Here is a 27,143-nt window from a genome sequence, read left to right as displayed (position 1 = left end):
TTATTATTTATTAGATCTTTTATTAGATATTTGCACACAAAGAAGGCAACAGCACCACAAAAACATTCAGGGGGTTTTGTGACTCGAATTAACTGAGGTGACAAAACAAAAACCTGTGGACTGAATGAATAAAATACAGAATCTCTATGCACCAATGGCACACAGTACAATAATATATTTTGAGATCGTATATGAAATATCTAGGAGTATATCCATCCACGGTGCATTCTAAAGTTTGTCATATTATATAGATAGCACAGCATGGGGATTTAAAAAGAATGGGCCTGCAGGTCAGAAGTGGATGCAGTTTGGTCCACTCAGCTTTGCCAAGTGTGACAATTGCAGCGAAGTAATTATTCAGTTTTCAGTAAACATGATGACACCATTACTACACAGGAGATGAGTAATTTGTGATTTTATAACTACAAGGATGTAAAATACTGCTGTTTTGTTGCAAATCTGGTGTTCAGTGTCCAAAATTCACATTATATGATCAAATCAAAAGGGAGGCTTCCCATAACCAAGCAGGCCTGAATCCAGACGAAGACATTGTCTTCAGTCACATCTTCATCAGCTGTTAAATCTTTACTTTCTTCAAAGTTAAGCTCTGTCCACAGGATGGCCTTGGTCACTTCTATTTTTGTTCATTTCCATCACAAGTAAACATAATGTGTTCTCTCAGAAATCTGTAAAATATAGCAAATGTCATAAAACACAATGCAATGCAAACCACAATTAATTTTGTAAATTGTCTATATTTATATGCTAGAACATCTCATTAACAACATAAATAATGACTTGAGCTTGGCAAGAAGACAATTCTTCAGCCAGAAAGGATTATAAAAGTGAAGTGAGACAGCCATCACAAATAGTATGTTTTAAACGTGGTCTTTAATATGAATATAATTTTGTTTAAAAAAAATGTATCTTGTTAACAAAATTGTTAGCAATTAACAATTTAAGATATATTGTTCATTATCACCAGGCTGTCACCTGGTAAGAATGAACCACCAGAGCATTTAATCACAAGAATATCTTGTAGACATTATGTATACAAAGACATAATGAGGGGAGCAGTCCATGAAGGACTTAATATACCTTGGTCAATGGACCTAAATCTTCAGAGAGTTCTCTTGTGAAGTAACTAGATTCCGTGCAGCATTGACTGTGGCCAGTAGGGTCCTACAAGACAAACCCAGAGTCAAATCTAGATTCCTTTTGATTTTTGAATGCACTTGAACTGAATTGAATTAAAGATAAACTGTTGAACTGGGCAAGCCTACTAGCAACTTCAAATAATGTCAATCCAAAGACAGTGAATCATTTAAATCATATAAGTATCTATCTATCTATCTATCTATCTATCTATCTATCTATCTATCTATCTAGATAGATAGATAGATAGATAGATAGATAGATAGTAGGGGTGCAACGATATTCGTATCGATATTGAACCGTTCGATACAGTGCTTTCGGTTCGGTACGCATATGTATCGAACAATACAACATTTGTAATTTATTTTATCAATTTTCCTTCTGACGATGCTGTCTGTGTTGAGCGCTCAGTGAATCTGTGTTCGACTACTCCTCCTAGGCTGCACTGTCCAGCGCAGATCCACTGAGCGCTCAACACAGACAGCATAGTCAGAAGGAAGAGCGCAGGGCACCTCCCCCACCCTCATTCAGATCTGGCGTTTGGAATTATTTTGGTTTTCATGTGACGTATGACCCTGAAGGTAAGCGAGTCATGGACTAAAGTAAAACAGTATGTTGGATGTGCCATGCAATGCTCAATTACATTGGTGTGAACTAGTGTGTTAGCGCAGTTAGCTCGTTAACGTGTTGGCCGTCTAGCCCCATGCACGGAGCGATCGGCGGTAGCTCGTTAACGGAGATTTGCCGTGTTGTGGCGTTAAGGTCATTTCAACGAGATTAACCTGAAAGCACTAGTGGGAACACGACGAATATGACTGCACATTTACGCCAACATCATCCTAGTGCAAAGACAAGTGGAAGCAGACAAAAAAAAGCAAGCATGCTACTAACTTTAGCCGAGTCATTTAGACAGCTGTTAGCACATGATTCTCCTTATGCTGCTGAGAATATAGCCCAGAAGAAGCGGATAGTATAGCTTTTATTTTGGAAAGAGCCATTTCTCTGTAATAAACTCTCTTTTCCAAAGATGAGTGATTCCTCAATCAGATACAGGGCTCGCAATATCGCTAGCCCGACGTCCCGGAGCTAGCGATTTTTTCAGTCGGGCTACCAAAATCTATCTCTTCCCTGAACGTCGGGCTATTGTAGGAAAAATATATGTCAATGCTTTTGCATTCTTTCAGAAATGTAGCTGGGTAATTATGTCATTGGCATCGGTGAGCCACTGTCAATATGTGACATATTGAAGTCGCGTTTGAATTTGCGCTTGTTTTTTTGCTTTCACTTTGCAATCGTGCGAACTGTGTATAGAGAGCAACAGCACTGATCTGTGAGTGATGATAATTTGTGCACCAATTCCTCTGACATCGTCTTATTAATCGTTAGCTTACTATGCAAACATGACAAGTGAAATCTCCCGCAGCTTAAACATGTGAGAGGTTGATCACGCAGAGAATCGCTGAGCTTATGTGAGTGAGTGTGTAAAAGCATTTCAGTTCTGCTGAGCCAAATAAGACAGGTCAGGGTGAAGAAGTGACAGCCAAAGAAAAGCTTACCACAAAACGGAGAAGTTATGACAAATCAGACTATAAGGCAAAAAGAAAGTGCAGCTTTATGGTTTCATGGACAAAAGAATTTCTGTGGCTGCGATATGACGAGCTAAATAACCAGGGCTGCACATAAGTGGTCCGCAGGTGCGCATTCGCTGTCAAAATAAAAAACACGCACAAGGGTTAGGGTTAAATTTAAAAACTGTACTTTTGAGTTAAAATATATATTTATAATTTTAATAAATGACAAATTAAAAATGCATGAACATTTTTTTGTATCGAAAAAATATCGAACCGTGACACCAAAGTATCGAACCGAACCGAACCGTGAATTTTGTGTATCGTTGCACCCCTAATAGATAGATAGATAGATAGATAGATAGATAGATAGATAGATAGATAGATAGATAGATAGATAGCTTGTCTATAAAAGGTGTCTTTAAAAGCTGTCTGGACTCCTGGTGAAACATTTGCCCAAACACCCTGGAGAGGACACAGGCACAGGAAAGAAAGGTGAGTAATCACATCTTAGTCACTTCTTTGCACCACATTATTTTTAGATTTTCACACACTTGCATTAGTTCTCCTTACTGGTAAACCTTATTTGCTCTCAATCCCAATTCCTTTCTCCTCACAGACAACCACCACATTTCTTGATGAGGAGCAGCTGTGCGGGACCTGGAACAAAGGCTACCAACTGATTTTAAAATACGCAATAAATATTCAATAAATAATTAAACTTCTTGTGTGCAAATGTTCTTCATGTGCAAATCTATGCTTACAGTGCGATGCTAAATAAAGTGCTAGATAAGGTGCTTTTAATAAAGTGAAAGGTGTGCTCCTAAAGTGCTATACAAATTATAATATAAACAGTAGTAAGGGAGTCCTCTTCCTTACAGAGGCCAATGACTAGAGAGTGATAGAACCACTATCCAGGATGAAATGACAAAGATCCATGAGTACATCAGGAAGATGGCAACAACTGATCGTCTGCTTAGTGAATACCTCAGGCAGCAGAAACCCGAGACAGAAGACAAGCAAGTACAAGAACCATCATAGAAAAACATGCCCCTGCATGGTATGTACCACTAGCAGATAGAAAACATAGCTGATATCGAGAAATCCTACCAATGACTGAACAAAGAACAGAGGTGGGACCAAGTCATTGTTTTGCAAGTCTCAAGTAAGTCTCAAGTCTTTATCCTCAAGTCTCAAGTCAAGTCTCAAGTAATGTCAGGCAAGTCAGAGTCGAGTCTCAAGTCACTGGTGTAAAAGTCCGAGTCAAGTCACAAGTCTGAAACTTTGAATTTCAAGTCCTTTCGAGTCTTTAAAAAAAAAAAACGAAAAAATAATGTTGCAGTTATATGCTAAATGTAAATATTAGACCATGTAATTTTAAAATCTGTGTTTTTCTCAACACATGACAAAATAGTGAACTTAGAAAATATACACAAATTGTGAAATTGCACCTCTTTAAAATGCAGCTCAATTAAACCTAGCTCCAAGAATAATTTTCACCGACAGTTCTGAGATAAGCTGCATGTTATTCTTGGATGCGGTTGTAGGACCGGCTTTAAAATCGCATGACAAAAATATCATACACATTAAAAAAAACTGTATCACCAACGTAGCCTGGACAACATTTTCTAGTTAGATGAAGTCAGCTATCTCATCTTAGCATATTTATATGCATATTTATAATTATATGGTTCTTGGAGTGAGTGCATACACTCATGAAGTTTAGTAACTTCCGGTCACTGCAACAAGCCCAGGTACAGTTTACCGACAGATGGGTGCAGGACCTTGAAATGCACCGTGTAGAACGAAAGACCATCGTACGTATCATAAGTTTACCAGTCTCACAAATTGTCGTCATAAATACACATTCCTTAACCGTTTATTAATATGACCTTTGAGCTCAACGGTAATTAATTAGTAGTGGAAATAATTTCTGGTAGCATCACAGAAATGTAGCAGTGACAACAATATTGTATGCTGTAATTGTACTGGGCAATTAGTGATACAAAAAACCTGTTTTATCCTGTGAATAAAAGTATATGTTTTTGTCAATGTACCATAATAACAGAAGCGAAACGCAATATTGTGTCAGGACAATTCACTATTTATGCACAATAAATAAAGGAGCATAGCGCGACAATTTCTGTTCAGCGCCAGACTTGCTTGTAACCTATATCACTAATTATGTTATGAAAATGACGTATTAAGTACTAAAAAACACTGACCTTCGTGTAAATGCTTGGAGCAGACTAACCTGTGAGCTGGAGTGTTCTGGGACGTTATATTTGATCTTTGAATGGCTGCAATCCAGGCCATCCGTCGCGTCTTTGTTACTTCGGAAACATGGCTTGAACAATTTCTCTTCAACGACGTAATCCGATAACAACCAATCTCTTTACCCGTCGGCTTCCCGTGGCTGTCATGCGACCGGCTATTGCAGTTAATAATACAACGGCTTCTTGACATTTTTGTGTTTCTTTTTATCGCTGTATAACTGATTTTAATTGAAAGCCTGCGTGCGCTAGTACCGCTTGCCACGAGTTCCCAGAATCCTTTGCGGTTCTACCCGTGAATGACGTCACATTTTCAATCTCTATATAATATGCATGTTAAATTTTATATTTGGGGTAAAATATCAAGTCTTTTCAAGTAAACCGGTTCAAGTCCAATTCAAGTCCCAAGTCATTGGTGTAAAAGTCCAAGTCAAGTCACAAGTCTTAGAACATTTTTTCAAGTCAAGTCTAAAGTCATAAAATTAATGACTCGAGTCTGACTCGAGTCCAAGTCATGTGACTCGAGTCCACACCTCTGACAAAGAAGGACTAAAAGATAAAACAGTCATGGCAACAAAGGAACAAGTTCTAAGCACAAGTTCAATAGATGCTCGGTCTACCACACGAGGCAAAACCCCAAGGTGCAGACTGTGCAAAGATGCCTCTAAGACAATCCAGCACATAACAAGGGTGCAAGATGCTAGCAGGCAGTCTGACACAGTATACAGGAACATGGACTGGAAGCCCCAAGCTCAAAATGGCCCCTTAATAGTGATTGACTGATCATATTTAAGATAAATTTATTGACTTATTTGAGGAGGACTGTAGAAAGACATCTAATACACATTGACGCTTTTGATTGAAGTTAATGAAGTTAACTCACGAAGATTGGAGATAACTAGTTTGAAAATGTATCTGCAGTATACTTATTCTAGTAACCATCTGCATTAATAATACCTCTACAGATGGTTATGAATATTTTTTTCTCTAATGGTTAAAAATTTATTTGTGAAGAAATTCATGGAATGCTTGGCTGACTCTTGGTGACCCTGGCTACAGTGGTGAAAAGAAAGCTTTGGTTGTTCTCAATTTTTTCAATCAGTGATGAATGAGATGCCACAGCTTTACAGAAGGCTTTTCTCTAGTAGAGCAAACTATGGTTCCAGGCTATCTAAAGATCTTGCGGGACACCATTTCAACTCAAGCTTACTTACATCTACTTTCAAGCGCACATTTGAGAGTTAGAACAGTTCTTTCAGTGCAAAAGAAGAATAAAATTAAAGTTAACAAAAAAGAATGTATATAAACAGAAAAAAATTTAGGATGTATATACAAATGTGTCCATAACAGCAAATACAATTGTTTTCATGTTGATATAAATATCAATTGTAACCGCAGTTGTAAACATGAGATGACTAGAGGGAGGGAGAGTACCACTGAATATCATTTAAATTCACATCCTTCTGCATTTCCTGTTAAAGTAAGGCATTTCTCAGTAGTGATACATTTAGTCTCCAATACTTGAAATGCTTATCTGTTCCCAAGCTTATTTTGTGTGTTACGGTAAATTTCGAGGTAAATTCTCCTGGGATACATGGGACAAAAAAAACAAACAAAAAAATTGCTTTCTCTGGGATGACAGTACAACTACCAGTGTTTCTCCCTCACCCCCTAAAATGGCTTACTTTTTCTGGATATGTGTTCTTTGTCTACAGGTAGTCTATTCAGTTCTTGTCCACTTTTAGAGTTAAAGCCTGTCTGTATTAGAATTATCCCTTTACGTTACTCAGCCAAAAGAGAAGTGAGTTTTTGAAAGAATTGTGGGTAACCTTTGTTAGGTACATATAGGTTAAATGCAGCCACTCTTACATTCTCTACTGAGTCCACTATCATACCAAAGTGGTCTTTATTGTCTTTGACCAGATCCTTCACTTTGCCAGTATACTGATTTGTTAAAAGGAAATACATCAGTAGATAATCTAATCCAAATACACAAAATCATGGGGTTTCTAAGATGGCATACGAAATTATAATATTAAGAAATAATTTTGGTAAATAAATTAATATTTTCACGTGTTAGAATGTTACGGGGCGTGGTCTGTGGCACCGCTGCGGGGAGGCTCACACACCGGAGCTGCATCAGCTTACCACGCCTTCCCTGCATTAAAGTCTGTACTGGATCCTGGGTGTTTGCTGTTGTTGTCGTTGGGGTGTGTGGCTGGCAGCTGAAAAACTGCAGCCGTGTGCGTGTAGTTACAATAACCGTAATAAAGAAAAGTGTTAAAAATGTGCAATATGTGGTCGGGTCTGCCATGTGTTGTCTACATAGAACCAAAAACTCTTTTAGACGCATTAGAGATTCAACGGAAAATGCTCTAAAATTTTGACTAACGGGAACATTTGAGGAACATTTGAATAACTTACTCAAGTTTGTGGACACAAGTTTGTGGACACAAACTTAAGTAGAGTAGGTCCTGAAAATGAATGATGATGAATGAATTTTTGTTTTGTTAAATGCAATAAAAAAGTTAAATGACAACAGCATTTTTCTTTAATTGATGCATATCCATGCATATACTTTGGGCAACTAAGGTGTGAGTGTGTGAATGTTGAAAAGTGTTTAGGCATAGTTGCATGAATGTGTGTGTGATTGGGTGAATGAGGGACTGCTTTGAGTGCCTTAGTAGAAAGGCACAATGTAAGTAAGGTCTGTTAAACATGTAATGCAAGCAAAATTGCACATTTAGAAACATCTAAATATTCACAAAGCATTACTAGCTTTGCAAATCCCATTAAATACCACCTTTCTAGACATTATGATGACTCAACATTTTACACTGCATGCCATGTTCTCACACATTCATGTCTAACTTCAGTAAAACAGTGAGGTCCTACCTGTATCCTTACGGTTTCTGGCATTTCTGCGACATAACCTGAGTAGAAACCAGAGTCAGCCTCCTCTCTGTCCTGATTATACTTTGTGGGTTTTCTTAGAGGAGCGTCCTCCCAGTTCTTTATGCAGTGGTGAGAACAGTCTTCATGGAATAACAGAGGAGAAATGCCTAACTGCAGGAGAACAGAAAGCAGTTCACCCCTTACACACTACGTGTTATACTATATTTGTGTGACTGTATTGATATGATTGTACTTGCCTCTCTGTAAAAGTCTCTTCCTGCAATAGATATAGCTGTAAGCGAGACTTTATCCCCACTCTGTCTAATCTTTCTAACAATGTCTTCATGCTCCATGGACTCAATAGGTTCCCCATTGACAGCAAGCAGCAGGTCTCCATCCTCCATTCCTGCACCCTGAGCTGGACTCCCCACATCCACTTCTCTCAGCACATGAACTGCAGGGTCACAGAATATTATTATTAGATTTATTACTGTTTCCTGAAATATATTTATATATTCCTAACTTTGAGAAATATATGAATTGATTACATCTGGATTACATCTTGATATACTTTGTATAGATAGTTAAGCCTGGGCAAGGCTTAGCTCCATCTTCCAAACAGCCTGTCTCGCCCACCCAGCAGTGAATTACAGTAAAGGAAACAAAAGTATGACTTCTAATTCTGATTAGTTGGGCAGCTGACAGTCTGCCCTCCAAGTGTCCCACTGCACACTATCCTAATGAGATCGAAGATCAGTCATCAGAGGCATAAAGAAAAGCAACTTTTTTATAAAGTTGCTTTAGTGTTTAGTGTTGCTTTAGTGTTGCTTTAGCCATTTAGTGTTTTCTGTTTTTAAAGTGTTGAACGTAGGAATAAAAGCATTACAATTGTAATATTAAACAAAAGTACCGGACAAAATAAAAGCATGAATAACAGTACAAAACACAATTAAACATGAGTTAATAAAATCAACATGTCACAGTGGGTTGAAAGCTAAGTAGAAGTGGGTCTTAACAAGTCAGTCTAATGTGTAATTTCCACAATTTGTGAGCTGCAATGGGAAAAGACCTGTCCCTCTTGAACGTCCACTGTGTACTTGCAGATGGTGAACTGAACTAAGGGCACAGGACGGGAATACAAGTGCATTAGCTCAGAGAAGTAGGATGAATTTAAGGGCTTTAAGAACCAGAGTAATATAGTCTCTCTTATATGTTCCAGTTAAAAGTCATGTGGCACCAGCTGCAGGGAGGACTGGCTAGCACCAAATGGACTGGTTCTTGTATAGCGCTGTTCTACTCTTTGTAAGCATTCAAAACCCTATAGATGGCCCTGGTAGGTGACCTGCTCTTCCTCCTGTGCTACAGCAACCTCCCAAACACAAAGAGATGCAGTAATCCAACCGAGCTGTCATAAAGGCATTATTTTAAAGTGATCTTTCAACACAATGTTTTTGTTTTATCTTTATCAGTTGCCTCAGCTGAAAGAAACTGCATTACACCACTGCACAGAAATCCACAGTAATTTTAGACTTTTAGACTGTCACATCTAAAATTACTGTCTAGGGTCCATGTGTACAGGAAAAAACCCAACAGTGCAACAGCAGGACCAAATACAATAACCTATGTTTCATTATAATTCAGTAAGTTCAGAGCTGTCAGTGCTTTTAGTTCCTCAAGACACTCAGTTTGTATGCAAGTCTGTATAAAGTAGACATCCTTCCATATTCACATGAAGAGGGAACAAAGGAAAGCAGTTTTGTGCTTTCTAAGAATGGAACTGAAGAGCATCAGAGAAAAAATAACAGAAAAAATGGCAGACGCCCAACTACTGAGCCCTAATTATATTCACAGTATTCATTTACTGTGGCTAGGTATTTGCTAGTTTAGCTTAGCTCGTAGCTGGCTTGCTAGCAACATGGCTTCTTCAACTGTTCTTCCTGCATCTTCCTGCTCAGTCTGTGAGATGTTTAGCTACTCTTTGGCCTCGTTGTACAATACTTGAATTAAATAAAGCCTGTTTACTGCTCTGAAGGTCAGGATCACTGAATTGGAAACCTGGCTCCGCACCCTTGAAAATCCCTATAGCCAATCTAACTTCAGGCCAGGAACAAACTCTGTTTATTGGCAATTCTGTTCCAGGTGCCAGAGCAGGTGAGACTGAAGGAACCCTGAAGTTGCTGGCTAAATGTAAAGGTAGATTTTGTAAAATTAGAATTCATGTTGGCAGTAATGACACCTGGTTACATCAATCGTAGATCACTAAAACTAATATTAAATTGGTGTGTAACTTTGCTAAACAATCTCAGACTATGTATTTTTCTCTGGTCCCCTCCCCAATCAGATCAGGAGTGACATGTTTAGCTGCATGTTCTCCTTAACTGCTGTCTGTCTGAGTCGTTTCCAAAAAACAATTTGGGTTTTATAGGTAAGACCATTAGGTGCAACAGTATCCTTCCCACTTTGGACAGAGCAGCTCTAGGTTTCTCAAAATATGGCCAAATTTATTAAACCTGCCAAAATGTGACTATCCAGAATTGGGACCAGGAAGCAGACTTACAGTCTTACACATCTCTCTGCAGCTTCTCTTCTCCTGTCATCAAACAATTTAAGCATAAAAAAATCCCAAAGAAAGAACAATAGAATATCCACAGCTGCGCCAAAGAGTAAAACAGTTGAATGTGGATTATTAAACATTAGGCCTCTCTCTTCTAACTCTTCTAAGCTTTTGACAGTGGGTTGGGAAGCTTGAAAAGTCACTAAATATGGCACACACCTCCAATGTAGTGATGTGTCGGTCGCGAACAAAATGGCTCTTGGAGCCAGATCTTTGACGCGAACGACACGAGCCGGCCCCTTTCTTTCGCTTCACTCAGCATGCGAGCCTTGTGCTTTACACTGGGATGAGGGGGGAGGGGCGGTAGTTACACTCAGTAGCACAGGAACAGAGCAGGAGGGAGAAAGAGAAAGACAGCCAGGGACAACAATGTCACATTAGAAAGGTATAGTAATCATCCACAACTATTTTCAGTTGCAGATGATAAAGGATTCAGAAAGTTTATTCATGCAGGTCCATATGACAGAGAATGTGCATGTTCTTTTTGTTTTCATATTATAATTTATATTTAATTGTGTTGTGGTTTGCAGTGTTTTGTGTTGTTTCACTTTAAATTTTTTAAAGGAAAAAGCTGAAAATTTAAACAGTTAAAAGTTGAAATGTGAATAGTTGGTTTTTGTATTATATGATTTATTTATTACATTTTATGTGGAGTGAATAAATAAAAGTATATTTACAGTGGCCCCTACAGACAAAGCACGTACAAACTCCGAAGGACGTACAAACTTTGAATCATGTAAAAACTCCAAAACACGTAAAAACTCAGAAGCACATAAAAACTCAAAACACATACAAAACACAACAGAAGTGCTCCAGGATGCTAGGTGCAGTGTTGAGCTTTTGTTACCTAGTGGCTACACAAGCCAGCAAGTACCAACAACTGGATTTGGTGTGTGGTAATAACAGGTAAATGAACATTTTTTTTAAATTATTTGAATATATATGAGTGATTGTGTATAAATACACAAACAATACACATATGCTTTCAATTGTGTAATTTAAGTGATCTAGGTAGCTCTGTTTTGGAAGTTCAGTTCATGCTAGAAATGTGCTTTGGAGTTTGTACGTGTTTTGTCTCTAGGGGCCACCACACATATTTATATATAAACATATATAAATAAAACCACTTTTTTGTACATTAGTAATTCCTTTTGTGCATAATTTTTTATTATTGTTAATAATAAATTAATTAAAGCAACAAAACAACCTGAAAAACCGGTTCAGAGCCGAAAGAGCCGGCTCTTTTTAGTGAGCCGAACCGAAAGAGCCGGTTCTCTAAAAAGAGCCGGAAATCCCATCACTACTCCAGTGTGAAGAAGGCTTTCTTGTTATGTGATTCTTTTCATGGAGTATTGCAAAATGACGCCACAGCACCCCCTACAAAATTTCTGAGTCTAAAATTGAGCAGCCTGATGTAAGATATCAAGATGTACAAAAAAGTCTCTTGGAGCAGTGTTCCCCATCCAACAGAAAGTCAGCCATTTTCAATTGAACATGTCAACGTTTGTTCACAGTTTTAAGGCCTCGTACTCTAATGAACATATCCTTGGAATTTCACCAGATCAACATAATCTGCGCTGAGTGGAATCAAGAGACCTCAGTCATGTTAAAATGCGAAGCTTTTCACGTTTCGTGAAACGGGTGGTCGTGGCCGCACGTCGAGTTTCAATCATTTGCCAAGAATTACAAAACTGCTATAACTCAAAGACACATTGTCCAATCCCTCTCACACTTTACAGGCACTATGACAGTCGTGCCTCAAACGGACTGATGTGCCATTTGTCAGCAATGGTTAGAGCGCCACTTTGTGGAAAGAGGAAGTGTACAAAAAGCTAAAATCGTCATTGATCTAGATGACATTTTGACTGGTGGTGCAATACATTATATGCTTGAGTGTGACATTAGATTGAACGGTAATCTCCATCGCCACCTGTTGGGCATGGCTGGGTGCGAGGGCCCTTCCAAAGCTGCTTCCAGCTTTAATTGGATTTAGGATTTTTGGCTTTTTCTCTGCTCATTTTTGTCTTGTTAGAGTATATATTTTAGAAGATTTCGATTTCCATTGTATCCTACTGGACTTGGCTTTCTCCTATTGGGTTATAGCAACACGGAAGAGATAAGGACAGCGGTGGCAAAGGTGTCCTCATATTCTCCAGTGTTTTTCTTCTCAAAGATTAGAACAAAATCAGCATTAGCTTAGAGTAGGTTAGTTAGATAAGTATCATTTAAGTGCCCACCCCCGCCCCAGCTGGGGTTCAGCTTCACAAACCTTATAAACCAGTCAGGCCCTGCCATCTGTTTCTCATCCCATGGTGTTTGATATTATCTGTTACTGCGACTTGATAAGCAAGCTTTCTGATGTTCTGATGCATGCTCAATCATCCAGGTAAGTAAATCCCCAAAAGTTGATTCTGTTCATCTGGATGTAGCGATTTCAGTGGGAGAAAGGTTTTATCACTGATCCAAGTGACTTCATCAGTCTCAGCTGACTGCAGGTTTCCCCAACCTTATACACAGTACCTTTGCACAGTGACTGAAACTAGCACCACTGATGAACAATGGACTGTCAAGGTCAGTTTCTTGATCATTAATATGCAAATTGTCATGACCATTGATCAACAAGACCATTCATCATTGATCAATGGCCATGAGTACCATTCACAGAGAGTTGAAGAATGGCTGCAAGCAAAGCATTGTGAGATGGTGACAGATGTATCCTTGTGCCTCCCCTTTTCACATAAATGGCCTCCTTGATTCCCTGCTCAAACCAGCGTTCTTTCCTGTCCATGATGTCTACATCCTCATTATTGAAAAAGTGTCCACTGGCCCACAAAAGTTTTGCGAGATCTCGCAAAACAAACTCGGGATCTCGCAAAACTTTTGTGAACTCTCGCAAAACAAACTCGGGATCTCGCAAAAGTTTTGCGAGATCTCGCAAAGCTCCGTCTTAATTTTTTTTCTCCCATGTCCCCTGCGGGGCTTCGTACTATATAAATAAAGCTGAATTGAAATCAGTTCAATTGAAAATAAAGTGGGACCCTATATCCTTTCATAAACTTTCCATTAATATGTCTCTCACCTTTTTGTTGTGTGCTTGCCAGCTTTTCTTGTCTCAACAGGAAGCCATATCCATCACTTCCCTTCACCAGATTCATGGTCTTAGCTTTGTGGGGGAGGCTGCAGCTTTGTGCCACCACAGGCATGATGGGAATTTTCCTTCTGATATAGCATGACTCACTGTCACTGTCAATAACAAGCACTGTCACTGAATCCCCACTCTTCTTCACCTGAGGGCCAAACACACCAGACAGTAATGCACATTCAGTGTAACAGAGCACACACATCAATTCTGACTGAGAGAAGAGGATCCGTACAGTTCTGATGAGAGCTGAGTATCTGAGAGTGGACACCATCAGTCCATTAATCCAGATCAGTCTGTCACCACTGAAGATACCCGCTTTCTCTGCTGGACCATCAATAACTGTTCTCACCATATATTGATTCTTTTCACCTGTTGACACATCCACAGTCTGTCCACAGTCAAAATCTACTCAATAATGCTTGATGAAAGAAAAAACAAAACTGTTGTATATTATAAGTAATCAGCAGAAATAATTAAATAGTTGCACATTTTGGGAACCATTAGATCACTTTTGTGATTTGATGGTTCTGGTCTATGTCCTAATGATACATAGACTAGAACCAGGGGAAACTGTTCATCTAAACTGAGTTTGAACTTTAGCACTGGAACTTCTTGGCTTTCTTGTAAAATAGTTAGAAGGTACAGTGACTTCAGGGGAGCTGTTTGTGATTGTGAGTAGTTAGCACTTGTCACAGATAGTGACAGCAAAATAAATACCATCGACTGAGACAATAGTCATTCCTAGGCCATGCTTTGGCTGTTTTTGGATGTGACATAGCCTGGGTCGAGACCAGCGATCCCCTTTGGTGGCATTGGCCAGGAATTTTAGGTCCACGCCCATAGACACTGCCTGGAAAAAGGAGAAAGGAGACATCTGCAAGATTCTGTGACCCGAAATATGTGGTTCTGGATTCATTCTTCCAGAATCTAAAGTTCAGAACACCCCCCGCAAAAAAAATCACAAAATTAAATTATTCATACAAACATTATAAATTGATTTGCATGATTTACTGAGTGAAATAAATATTTCTTCCCCAAGCAAAACATGACTTGGTACTTGTTGGTGGTGGTGGTTGGGGGGGGGGGGGGCAATCTTTGCATTTAGTTATAATACTTTACCTATGTTGCCATTAGATGTACCCATTATGTGGTATGGTGAAATAGGTTGATGATGAAAAGCTTAACAAAGTCTGTTGGCGTTTTTTTGTTTAGTTTCTTTATTTAATGCTGTCACACTTTGTTTTGTCATTTAACTAAGAGCTTTGGGTTTCTTCTGTCCACCAAGACCTTAAGATGCTTGTAATTTGAAATTTCTGCAGAAAGTGGGTTTAACAGTCAAATGCAGAGCAAAATTAATGCTGCAAATATGAGGATCTAAAGTAGGTGTCTTTCAGAAATAAAGTTTCAGTACCTTGACTAGTTTAAACAGAGAAATAAAAACCCTTCAAAGATACATACCTGAGTTAAATAAAATGGCGTCAGTGGCTTGCTAGCCTCACGTTAACCATAAATTGTTATGTAAACAACATGTAACTGTGCAATGATGGGACCACTGTTTCAATTTGTGTTTGTTTTGTTTTTCCATGTTATCCCTCGTTGTTAAGCACCTTGTAAAATTTCTTCTGATAACAGAGCTATAACCCTAATGGAATAGCCAGGAATCAAATCTCCAATCTTCCAATTGGTAGAGGACTAATTGTTACCTCCTGAGCTAAGCTGCCAGAGATGAAATGTTGAAAATTTGGGAGGGGAGGGGGGCTAAAGTAAAATATAGGACTAAAATATAGATTTTCAGAAGCCTCAACCTGTAGTTGATAGTAAATATGACATGTGAGCCAAGAAGTGCTCACCCTTTAATTCTTTTCTGAGGCCGTCTCTCAAAAAAAAGAAAAGAAACTGCCTTTGTGCAAAGGTTTAAAAAAAATTCATACACTTATACACACATCTGCAATGTTAACTTTAATTCCTCAGCAATCAACAACTATTTCGGGAGAGGTTGGAAAGTTCCTCATCGTCAGTATTGTCAGTATGTGTAGTAGCATTAGAACATGAGATTGTTGCTGGCTGTCACTGTTTTAAGAATAGCTGCATTTAGTCTTGATCTAAATGATGTTAATCACTGAGCATTATGATCACTGGTTACCAATAAGACATCAGATTTGAATAAAACATAGTTGTGTGAAAGATCAGTTCTCATACCCATTCATACTCTTCCCTCTTCAGCACCAGAAGAAATAGGTGTAAGCCACATGACTGGATCTGTCTCACAACCTGTTAGATAATTGCAGAGAGATAATCATAGACACATTATAAACTTACTCTTTTTCTGTATGGCAGAGTCATCCATTAAAACAGTTTAAGCCTGTCCTAATAATGTTTTTATCAATTATTCCATTTTACTTCAGACTGAATTTCAAGGTAGACCCTACAATAATACATAAAGAGAAAAACCCAACAATCATATGACACCTTATGAGCAAGCACTTTGGTGACAGTGTGAAGGAAAAACTCCCTTTTAAGAAGGAAGAAACCTCCAGCAGAACCAGGCATAGAGAGGGGTGGCCATCACCCAACCGGTGAGAGAAGGAAGAAAGGATAGAAGACATGCTGTGGAAGACAGCCAGAGATTAATAACCTTGTGTTGCTATACTCAGGGGGTGGAGCAGGGTATCACCTAATTGGAAACTTGTTGGTTCAATTATTCGCTACACCAGTATGTGTCCAAAGTATCCTTGGGCATTGAACCCCTGGTTGCTCTCCGATGCATCATCGGAATGTGAATGCTAGATACTTTAAAAAGCACTTAGGTAGAAAGAGAAAAAAAACTGCATGAGCCGTGGGGCATGTTTTATACACGTATCTATCTACACATATCACTTATACCTAAGTGGTTTCTAAAGTATCTAGCATTCACATTCCCTTTACATCCACTCCCCAAAGCGTCTCAATTGGATTTAGATCAGGGGAACGTGCAAGATGGTCCAAAAGAGTGATGGTATTCTACTGGAAGAAGTCCCTTGTCCTGCAGGCATTGTGTACTGTATCATTGTCCTGTTGAAAAGCCCAGTTGTTACCACACAGATGAGAGCCCTCAGTCATGAGGGATGTTCTCTTCAACATCTGGACATAGCCAGCAGCTGTTTGACGCCCCTGCACCTCCTGAAGCTCCATTGTTCCACTGAAGGACAAAGCACCCCAGACCATTATGCTGCCCCCTCCACTGTGGTGCATAGAAAACATCTCTATCTGTTTGTCATGCCAGTAATGTTGGAAATCAGGACCATCAAGGTTAAATTTTTCTCATCAGAGAATGAAACTTTCTTCCACCTTTTAATGTACCATGTTTGGTGTAAAGTCCAAACGGTCAGTTCTGTGGCGTTCAAGGAGACAAGGCCTTTGAAGACGTTTTTTGTTTTTGAAGCCTTTCAGTCTCAGATGCCGTCTGATGGTTATGAGGCTGCAGTCGGCACCAGTACCAGCCTTAATTTGGGTCCAGGTCCAGTGTCTTGACGGACAGCCAATTGGATCCTCAAGCTCAGTGCTGGTGAAATTTTCTACTTGACATTTTTGTTCCATAACCCTCAGGATCATTTAAGAAATTCCAAACGACTGTCTTACAGCGTCCCACCTAAGCAGCGATGACGCACTGTAAGACACCCTGCTTCTGCAGTTCGACAACCCGGCCACGTTCAAAAAGGGAACGTTTTTTGTTTTTTTTTGCTTTTGCCATTGGAACGTCCTGACAGTGTGACTACCTGAGAATGGGACAATGAATCCACATTTTTGCACAGAATTGGCCTTTTAAAGGCATGTGGTTCTAAACTTTTGATCAGCTGTAAAACAGCCTGTTTCAATTTAATTCTTGTTTTCAATATATTGCATGGTCAAAAAATGTTTCTTCTTGTTGCATGCTGAAGCTCAACTTGGAACCTTGTTAAGATCCAACCTTGCAAAATATGATTTTTTGCCATTTTTCAAGTGATCTTAAACTTTTGATTGGGATTAACTAATATTGACCTCTTACATACCCATATGGAAAAGATATATATACATCTTATAAAGTTTGTGTCTGTCTTGTGTGAAACTTATATGAAAAGCATACAAGAGTGAAAACAGATATAAGGTCCCTTGAAAAATTATATAAATGAAACTTGTATGTTTTGGATGCTTACTAAAACAATATATGAAAGTAATGAGAAAGTGGCCACTTTCATGAGTAAATCATATAAGCCTTATATGATTCACTACATGAAGTAGGCCACATCTTATGCAAGTCTTTTATAAGTTTTTACTATTTCTTTTCCATATGGGATAGTATGTGACAATGTCAAACAATGTCAAATAATATAGAATTTATCACATTCTAAAGGATGGAAAGTCAAGAAAAAAATGTAATTGCAGTACAGCAAGTATGCACTGTAAGAAAGGACAAGCTATTTTGCAGAATGTCTGTTGTTTTAAAAAATGCAACACACAGCGGAAAATCCTCACCATGAAACCATCCTTCCATTTTCTTGAAAGCAAAATTATGGTTTCAGCCACTCATAACCTTATCTAGCCAGGCTCTTTGCCTTTCTCAGCTGGTACGAGGCAAGGAGGTCGTCAATACTCAGGTTTCACATCTAAACAGTTGGACAATTCAGAATCACTAACGATACTAAAATCCATGCCTTTGGCAGAAGGAGAGCATGCTAACTCTACAGAAGGCCCCTAGGAGGCTACAAACACCTGCTTGCTGTGAGTAAACATTGCTTGCTTTGAGTAACACAACTAACCACCATTGTACCCACTATCATATTGCACAAATTCTAGATACTAACCCTGCTAAAATCCATGTTGACCACATATTCCTCATTCACCTCCAGTACTCGATCTCCATCCTTGAGGCCACTGTGCTCTGCAGGACTCCATGGATCCAGATCTGTGATCTCAAAACCCTGGCTGTACATACACAGATGAAAGCCAAAGCTTTGGCCCTCTGAACGCTTCAGGTGGCACAGTCTCGGCACCACGCTTGGATCTGGCTTTGCAAACACAGGAAAAAAATCAACAACTAGTAGGAAGCGGGAGGGTATTATGAAATGTTTTGTTTGTAAAGATGTGTACATCTCACCAGGATCATCAGTCATGACCAGAGCTGGGTTGTCAATCCCTTCCTTTGGATTAAAGGTAAAACTGATGTAAGGAGATATTAGAGTCAATTTAAAACTCCAATTTTAAAAGGATACGATACAGTTTCATATAAAAAACTAGCACAGAGAAGGCCTGTTTACAGCAGAACATGCACCTTTTACAGAAGGTATATATGCATTTTCTTATGTTGACTATTTAACATAAGAAACACATCTAGTTACACTGATTAACAACAAGATTTATTATGTATAATATTCCTGTTCACTCCCAATTATAATATTGCTATACCAAATTGGACAATTCTGCATTGAAGTCCAATAGTGTCACCCATTGCAATGGTTCATGGACTGGTTCTTATATACAGCTATTCTAATCTACCTGAGCAGTCAAAGAGCTTTATACAACTTGCCTCATTCACCCAAACAGTTTATTATGCTTTTCCTACATAAGTGTTTTCTATCTAACATTCACACACTTGCGTGGGAGAACAACTTGGAGCTAGTGTAGCAACCCAGTGATATTCAGCATGCTGGAGCAGCCAGGGATCAAACCATCAACCTTCTGATCAGTAGATGACGTGCTCTATCTCCTAAGCTACAGCCACCCTTCACAGTCAATCTTTACATAGAGAAAGTGAAAAGTGAATCTTTGGGCTCCTCAGAGGAACAAAACAAAATCACTTCAATTGATTTAAATTCCATTTTGTTTGTGTTTCTCCAAATCGCAACAACAACCACCTAACGGTGCTTGAACCCAGTAGAAAAAGGTATCCTTTGAATATAGGTTACCACTCCTGGACTGTGCTGAGGAGAACCCCAGCCTCAGCATTCAAGTTTACCAAAAACCCACAGACACAGCTCAGTAGTCTTTGACTCACACCAAACACTACAACACAAACTTGGGGTGGTCAGGACTCTAACGCACCAACAGAGAACATTCCCTCAAAGGCAGAAGAAATAAATGAGGAAAGCACTTAACACATGGCACAACAAGACAAAACTCAGCTGAAAGGAGAAAGGCCAATCCTTTGAGGATGCCAGTGTTTATATTTTGAACACTGGCAGAGAAGACAGATGGTTTGAAAGCAGTAAAGGAGTCTATCTATGTCCATGATGAATGACCAACATCGAACACCAGTGGTGGCTTACAACACTAGCTGTCAGCCAACTACAATGTAATCTTGACATCACTGCCCTGTCACTTCAATCCACACCTTACCTCACGTGATCTTGATGGCTCACATAATGGGGCACTGGGGCAATGTTTCACAGATGGTAATCCATGATTTATTTTACACACTGGCTCATGTCATGTGATAATTTGCATATTAACCCTCAGAACCACCTCCAATGAGACATCTCCCAATGGAGCTTAAATACATGGGACTATTCATCAGTTGTTTTGTGACTAGAGATGGCTCTGACGAAATATCTTGAAAATGTTTTTAGACATTTTAGGGTAAGACTGAGGATGATATGAAAAAATCTGAAATGTTTAAGTTTTATTACGCACTCACACACATTAACTCTACATGACGGTAAAATTAAAATAAAATATTACCTTTGGTTATTACTGCGTTAAGTACTGTGTTTAATAATGGACTGTTGAAGTTTAACAGCAGCAACATTATTTATTCCAAATTTTATTTTAGTGTTACTGTCCATTGACTTGTGGAGAGAGATAGAAACACATTGTTACTAAATAATCATATAAGCTCAAGAAGGTGTCCGCCCTGTTACTCTTATAGTATAATACTCATAGTAAAATTACAGTAATGGTAACTCTTTGAACCCATAACAGCATGTTAAGAAGTAATGGCAAAAAAGGAATTTTGCTGAGGAGAACTCACTCGCTCACATTCACTTTTTTTTAGTTTAACAACTCTTGCCTCCACTAACATAGGAGGGGCCAGCCAGATACCAGTGGGGGGGATAGAGATGTTTTGGCTTCACTTGACTCAGGAGGTAGAGCGTCTACTAGTTGGAAGGTTAGTGCTTCAATCCCTGGCTGCTCAATTCACACGTTAGGCAGAAGAAGCATAGAAAAAGTCCTCAGGTGTTGTATAAAAACGAGTCAAAGTACTGCTATTCAAGAGACAGTCTATTTATCATTACCATTTGACAAGCTTTAGTCTCAGCAGGTGGACTAGTATTTATTTAGAGACAAATAGACAAATTTATTTAATTGCTGCCTGATATTAAGGGTTTTCTGAATTGCAACAAGCAATCAAGTTGGAGACAAAAATCAGAAATAATGTATTTATTTAAGCACAACCTACAACAACATTTTGGGAAAAAAAGGCCGCTCATGTTCATCGCAAGGCATAAAAGATTCTAGTGGGTCAAAAGGAGAACTTACTGTGGATTTCTGTGCATTCTGGCCACCTGAAGGAGAAACAGTGACACAACATGTAGATACATCTGTCTTAGTTTGTGGATATAATGAATTCTCATTATATTATACACTTTTCAGGACAACCATGGCAAGCAGTACTTACCTTGTCATATCTAAAAACAGACATAAATAAAGACTTACCAAAGTCCCTCCTTTCATATCATACATTGCATTACATTACATTACCGCCATCCTGTGGTCGCACTTTGCTATTGTTGCTGTTTCAATCTGACTGGTGACTGTAGCTCTGTTATATGAGTGTGCCTGTCACCTGTTAACATTGACTGGAGCTGATTAAGCTGAAGGGCCAGCTGCTTTTTTTCTGGTGGTTTCAACATGTGCATTGTGAAAACCTCTGTCCTTTCACAGTAAACTGGTAGAAGTTGGTTTCAGTTGGTTGGTAAAAGTAGAATGGGAGGCAGACACTTCAGCTTTCAGGCCTCTTTTCTGTTGAACCAGCTCCCAGTTTGGTTTCGGGAGGCAGACACCCTCTCTACTTTGATGATTAGACTTAAAACTTATGATAAAGCTTTGATACTGATAAATATAGTTTATCAATATTTGATGTTGATAAATAGAGTTCCCATTTTTGCTTGCTCTTTGGGGTCATCTGATTGCTAAAAATTTCTCTTTATTAGTGTAAAACTTGAATTGAATTGAATTGAATCACAAAAAGAAAAAGAAAAAACACTCAGGCACTGGGAGAGCATGTAGTGCCACTCAAAAAAAAAAAAAAGAAAAAAAAAAAAGAAGAAGCCCCAACTAGGAACCTTCAAGCAGCAGCACTAACCACTCCACCACCATGGCTATTCTGGCTGTATGAGGTGGCCAAACAAGGCCACACATTATATTATTTATGGTTTTTTTTTTTTTTCATCTATCACCTGCTATAGAAAGGATAACACAGCTTAACTTATCTTAACTCTTTTTTTATCACTAATAAAAACCCATCATCAATCATTATAAAGTTAGATTCATGATAATTAGTGAATACAATTTTTGTCTACCCTCTCCTGTCTGCTCGTTTTGACATGTACATGCTGTACTTGTTTTGCCACTGCATAGCTGGAAAACTGCATAGTTTCAACTGCATAGAAGCAAAATTTAATTCAAAAAGGAAAAAATGCAATATATGTCAGTTGTGTCCGTTGCATTGTGGCATATGAAAGCATAATAAACTAATTTTTAATAAAAATGCAAGTTATTTCTCACATAAACATTGATTAAGCCAGTCACTGATTCTGGATATAGCATAAAGCGTGAAGGTCGGAATGTTGCTTGAACCCTTAAAACATTAACTTTTTTAATGTGCAAATGAGCACATTCTCATTCTCCGTTCTCTTTAATGCAATTCATTCATTATGTTTAAAGAAAGGGTAGTGGAAATGACCCCCCAGAAACATGGTCTTTTGTGTCAATATTTCACAATACTCTTCAAATCCAACTTTGTGTGTGTAGGTGTGTGCACACACATGCGTGTGAGTGTGTGCTCACACACAAAAATATCCTGCCTGTGGATTTATTTTTTTCAAATAGTGAAAGGCAATGTTTAACCAGGAAGAACATAGCTGAAGTTAGTGTGTGGTTTTATATTGACAGCAATATATACCATAGCATTTTGAAAAACACAATCCACCACAATGATAATTATGCATAAAACACTTACCGTAAAAAACAAAACAAAAGTAAACTGGCTTACCATCACTGCTATGACATTTCACACAGAGGAATTATGCCGTAACTAAGGAGTGCATGTTTACACATTTGAATATTCAAATCACGAACAGTCATATGTTTGAGAAGCAGAAAATAAACCCTACCTTTTAAGGACCTCATGAAGTTCTGTGTGCTTGGCATTTATATCTGCTCAGACTAAGGCACTGTGGACGGACAAGGTTCACAACAGACAGATAATAAAAACCTAAGATACTGACTGCTTTCTGCTTAGCCATAATGGTTAAACATTTACTCCATGACACGCCTCAAGAGGTCTGTGTGCAGAGTGTGATGCATTGCAATGGAAAAGACAACATAATGCACCTTTACCACTCTGTGGCACTGCTGTTCACTGTGGAGGACAAAATAAAAAAAATAACTCAAACCAAATAAATAAATTTGATTATTCCAAAGCAATACATCCTGCAACATGTTTTCAAATAAATTCTTGATTATCATTATAATTTATTATATAAAATATATTTTATTATATATTTTATTTTATTTTATTATAAAAAAAACACCCAGCACGCCCCTGCGGGCGGTTTATCCTTCAAGCTCGGGTCCTCTACCAGGGGCCTGGGAGCTTGAGGGTCCTGTGCAGTATCTTAGCTGTTCCCAGGACTGCGCTCTTCTGGACAGAGATCTCCGATGTTGTTCCCAGGATCTGCTGGAGCCACTCGCCTAGCTTGGGAGTCACCGCACCTAGTGCTCCGATTACCACGGGGACCACCGTTACCTTCACCCTCCACATCCTCTCGAGCTCTTCTCTGAGCCCTTGGTATTTCTCCAGCTTCTCGTGCTCCTTCTTTCTGATGTTGCTGTCATTCGGAACTGCTACATCGATCACTACGGCCGTCTTCTTCTGTTTGTCTACCACCACTATGTCCGGTTGGTTAGCCACCACCATTTTGTCCGTCTGTATCTGGAAGTCCCACAGGATCTTAGCTCGGTCATTCTCCACCACCCTTGGGGGCATCTCCCATTTTGACCTCGGGACTTCCAGGTTATACTCGGCACAGATGTTCCTGTACACTATGCCGGCCACTTGGTTATGGCGTTCCATGTATGCCTTGCCTGCTAGCATCTTGCACCCTGCTGTTATGTGCTGGATTGTCTCTGGGGCATCTTTACACAGCCTGCACCTGGGGTCTTGCCTGGTGTGATAGACCCCAGCCTCTATGGATCTTGTACTCAGAGCTTGTTCTTGTGCTGCCATGATTAGTGCCTCTGTGCTGTCTTTCAGTCCAGCTTTGTCCAGCCACTGGTAGGATTTCTGGGTATCAGCCACCTCCTCTATCTGCCGGTGGTACATACCGTGCAGGGTCCTTCCATGATGGTTCCTCGTCTCCCTCCTCTTTCTTGGGTTTCTGCTGCCTGAGGTATTCACTGAGCACTCGGTCAGTTGGGGCCATCTTCCCAATGTATTCTTGGATGTTCGTTGTCTCATCCTGGACTGTGGTGCTGACACTCACCAGTGTACATAAATACAAATATATATATTTGTATTTAGAGTTGCACTAAATACAAATATATATATATATATATTAGGGGTGCAACGATATTCGTATCGATATTGAACCGTTCGATACAGTGCTTTCGGTTCGGTACGCATATGTATCGAACAATACAACATTTGTAATTTATTTTATCAACTTTCCTTCTGATGATGCTGTCTGTGTTGAGCGCTCAGTGAATCTGCGTTCGACTACTCCGCCTAGGCTGCACTGTCGAGCGCAGATCCACTGAGCGCTCAACACAGACAGCATTGTCAGAAGGAAGAGCGCAGGGCAAGCTAGCAAGACAGAAGTTAAGCTCTCCTTGCAACATGGACCTCCCCCATTCAGATCTGGCGTTTGGAATTATTTTGGTTTTCATGTGACGTATGACCCTGAAGGTAAGCGCGTCATGGACTAAAGTAAAACAGTATGTTGGATGTGCCGTGCAATGCTCAATTACATGGGTGGGAGCTAGTGTGTTAGCGCAGTTAGCTCGTTAACGTGTTGGCCGTCTAGCCCCATGCAAGGGGCGATCGGCGGTAGCTCGTTAACGGAGATTTGCCGTGTTGTGGCGTTAAGGTCATTTCAACGAGATTAACCTGAAATCACTAGTGGGAACACAACGAATATGACTGCACATTTACGCCGACATCATCCTAGTGCAAAGACAAAAACAACAAGCATGCTACTAACTTTAGCCGAGTCATTTAGACAGCTGTTAGCACATGATTCTCCTTATGCTGCTGAGAATATAGCCCAGAAGAAGCGGATAGTATAGCTTTTATTTTGGAAAGAGACATTTCTCTGTAATAAACTCTCTTTTCCAAAGATGAGTGATTCCTCAATCAGATACAGGGCTTGCAATATCGCTAGCCCGACGTCCCGGAGCTAGCGATTTTTTTCAGTCGGGCTACCAAAATCTATCTCTTCCCTGCCCGTCGGGCTATTGTAGGAAAAATATATGTCAATGCTTTTGCATTCTTTCAGAAATGTAGCTGGGTAATTATGTCATTGGCATCGGTGAGCCACTGTCAATATGTGACATATTGAAATCGCTTTTGAATTTCCGCTTGTTTTTTTGCTTTCACTTTGCAATCGCGCGAACTGTGTATAGAGAGCGACAGCACTGATCTGTGAGTGATGATAATTTGTGCACCAATTCCTCTGACATCGTCTTATTAATCGTTAGCTTACTATGCAAACATGACAAGTGAAATCTCCTGCAGCAAGCTTAAACATGTGAGAGGTTGATCGCGCAGAGAATCGCTGAGCTTATGTGAGTGCGTGTGTAAAAGCAGCAGGATTTATATTTCATTTCTTCTGAGCCAAATAAGACAGGTCAGGGTGAAGAAGTGACAGCCAAAGAAAAGCTTACCACAAAACGGAGAAGTTATGACAAATCAGACTATAAGGCAAAAAGAAAGTGCAGCTTTATGGTTTCATGGACAAAAGAATTTCTGTGGCTGCAATATGATGAGCTAAATAACCAGGGCTGCACATAAGTGGTCCGCAGGTGTGCATTCGCTGTCAAAATAAAAAACGCGCACAAGGGTTAGGGTTAAACCGTGGCTCAGGGGGTTGGGAAGCGTATCTGTAACCGGAAGGTCGCCGGTTCGATCCCCGGGCTCTCTGTCCTGGTCGTTGTGTCCTTGGGCAAGACACTTTACCCTACCGCCTACTGGTGTTGGCCAGAGGGGCCGATGGCGCGATATGGCAGCCTCGCTTCTGTCAGTCTGCCCCAGGGCAGCTGTGGCTACAACCGTAGCTTGCCTCCACCAGTGAGTGAATGAGTAGTGGCATTGTAAAGCGCTTTGGGTGCCTTGAAAAGCGCTATATAAATCCAATCCATTATTAAATTTAAAAACTGTACTTTTGAGTTAAAATATATATTTATAATTTTAATAAATGACAAATTAAAAAGGCATGAACATTTTTTTTTGTATCGAAAAAATATCGAACCGTGACACCAAAGTATCGAACCGAACCGTGAATTTTGTGTATCGTTGCACCCCTAATATATATATATATATATATATATATATATATATATATAAATACAAATATATATATATTTGTATTTAGAGTTGCACTAAATACAAAAAAAAGGTCATATTTAATCCCTTTTTTAAAAGAATCTGTAATTCAACAGTAGTTTTCTTGTGGATTTTACAGAATTTTACTCCTGTTTTTAGATAATAAAATATTGATACAATTGCAAAATCAGCATATGAATTAACACGTCTAATGTAAATTAACATTTTAATTATCAATAAACATAACATTTCCTATAATTAAAGGAAGACAACACTGTAAAATACACTCAGAATCTTAAAATCGTTTCACAAATATGCTGTTTTAAAAGACAGATAATTAAAATGAATACTGTAAATACATATCCATATACATGTAGTTTTTGCACTCCTTCCTGGATGAAAACATCTATTGTTAAATTTACTATCAGCTCAAAATGACAAGTGGTCGAGGAATTTGTCAAACCATTGCTGTAGGAAAAGAACCAATGAAACGTCCATGAAATGTCCATTCTGTCTTCCTCCTCGTGCTGTGACATGCTGTGGAAGACAGCAAGAGATTAATAACAAATAATGATTAAATGCAGAGAGGTCTATTAACACAAAGTGAGTGAGAAAGGTGACTGAAGAAGAAATGTTCAATGCATCATGGGGATCCCCCAGGAGCCTACACCTATTGCAGCATAACTAAGGGAGGATTCAGAGTTAGCTGATCCAACCCTAA

At 39.2% G+C, this 27,143-nt stretch overlaps 1 protein-coding gene across 1 annotated transcript; it reads right to left on the bottom strand.

Moving 5' to 3' along the window:
- On the bottom strand, positions 1 to 21,366 carry LOC113036904 (Na(+)/H(+) exchange regulatory cofactor NHE-RF3-like). Its single transcript, XM_080288851.1, has 11 exons — positions 21,139 to 21,366; positions 18,761 to 18,822; positions 18,468 to 18,667; positions 15,847 to 15,918; positions 14,365 to 14,497; positions 13,880 to 14,016; positions 13,585 to 13,792; positions 8,149 to 8,345; positions 7,892 to 8,062; positions 1,099 to 1,182; positions 1 to 686 (listed from the first exon to the last, which is right to left on the bottom strand). Exons 1-11 carry the CDS (start codon positions 21,231 to 21,233, stop codon positions 654 to 656), a joined length of 1,392 nt encoding a protein of 463 aa, XP_080144977.1. The 5' UTR covers positions 21,234 to 21,366; the 3' UTR covers positions 1 to 653.
- Between the last annotated feature and the right edge of the window lie 5,777 nt (positions 21,367 to 27,143).

The sequence above is a fragment of the Astatotilapia calliptera genome, chromosome 14, assembly GCF_964374335.1.
Source record: "Astatotilapia calliptera chromosome 14, fAstCal68.1, whole genome shotgun sequence".
NCBI lineage: Eukaryota > Metazoa > Chordata > Actinopteri > Cichliformes > Cichlidae > Astatotilapia > Astatotilapia calliptera.
Note: the sequence above shows the minus strand (reverse complement) of the source record. Positions and strands in the feature narration are given on the sequence as shown.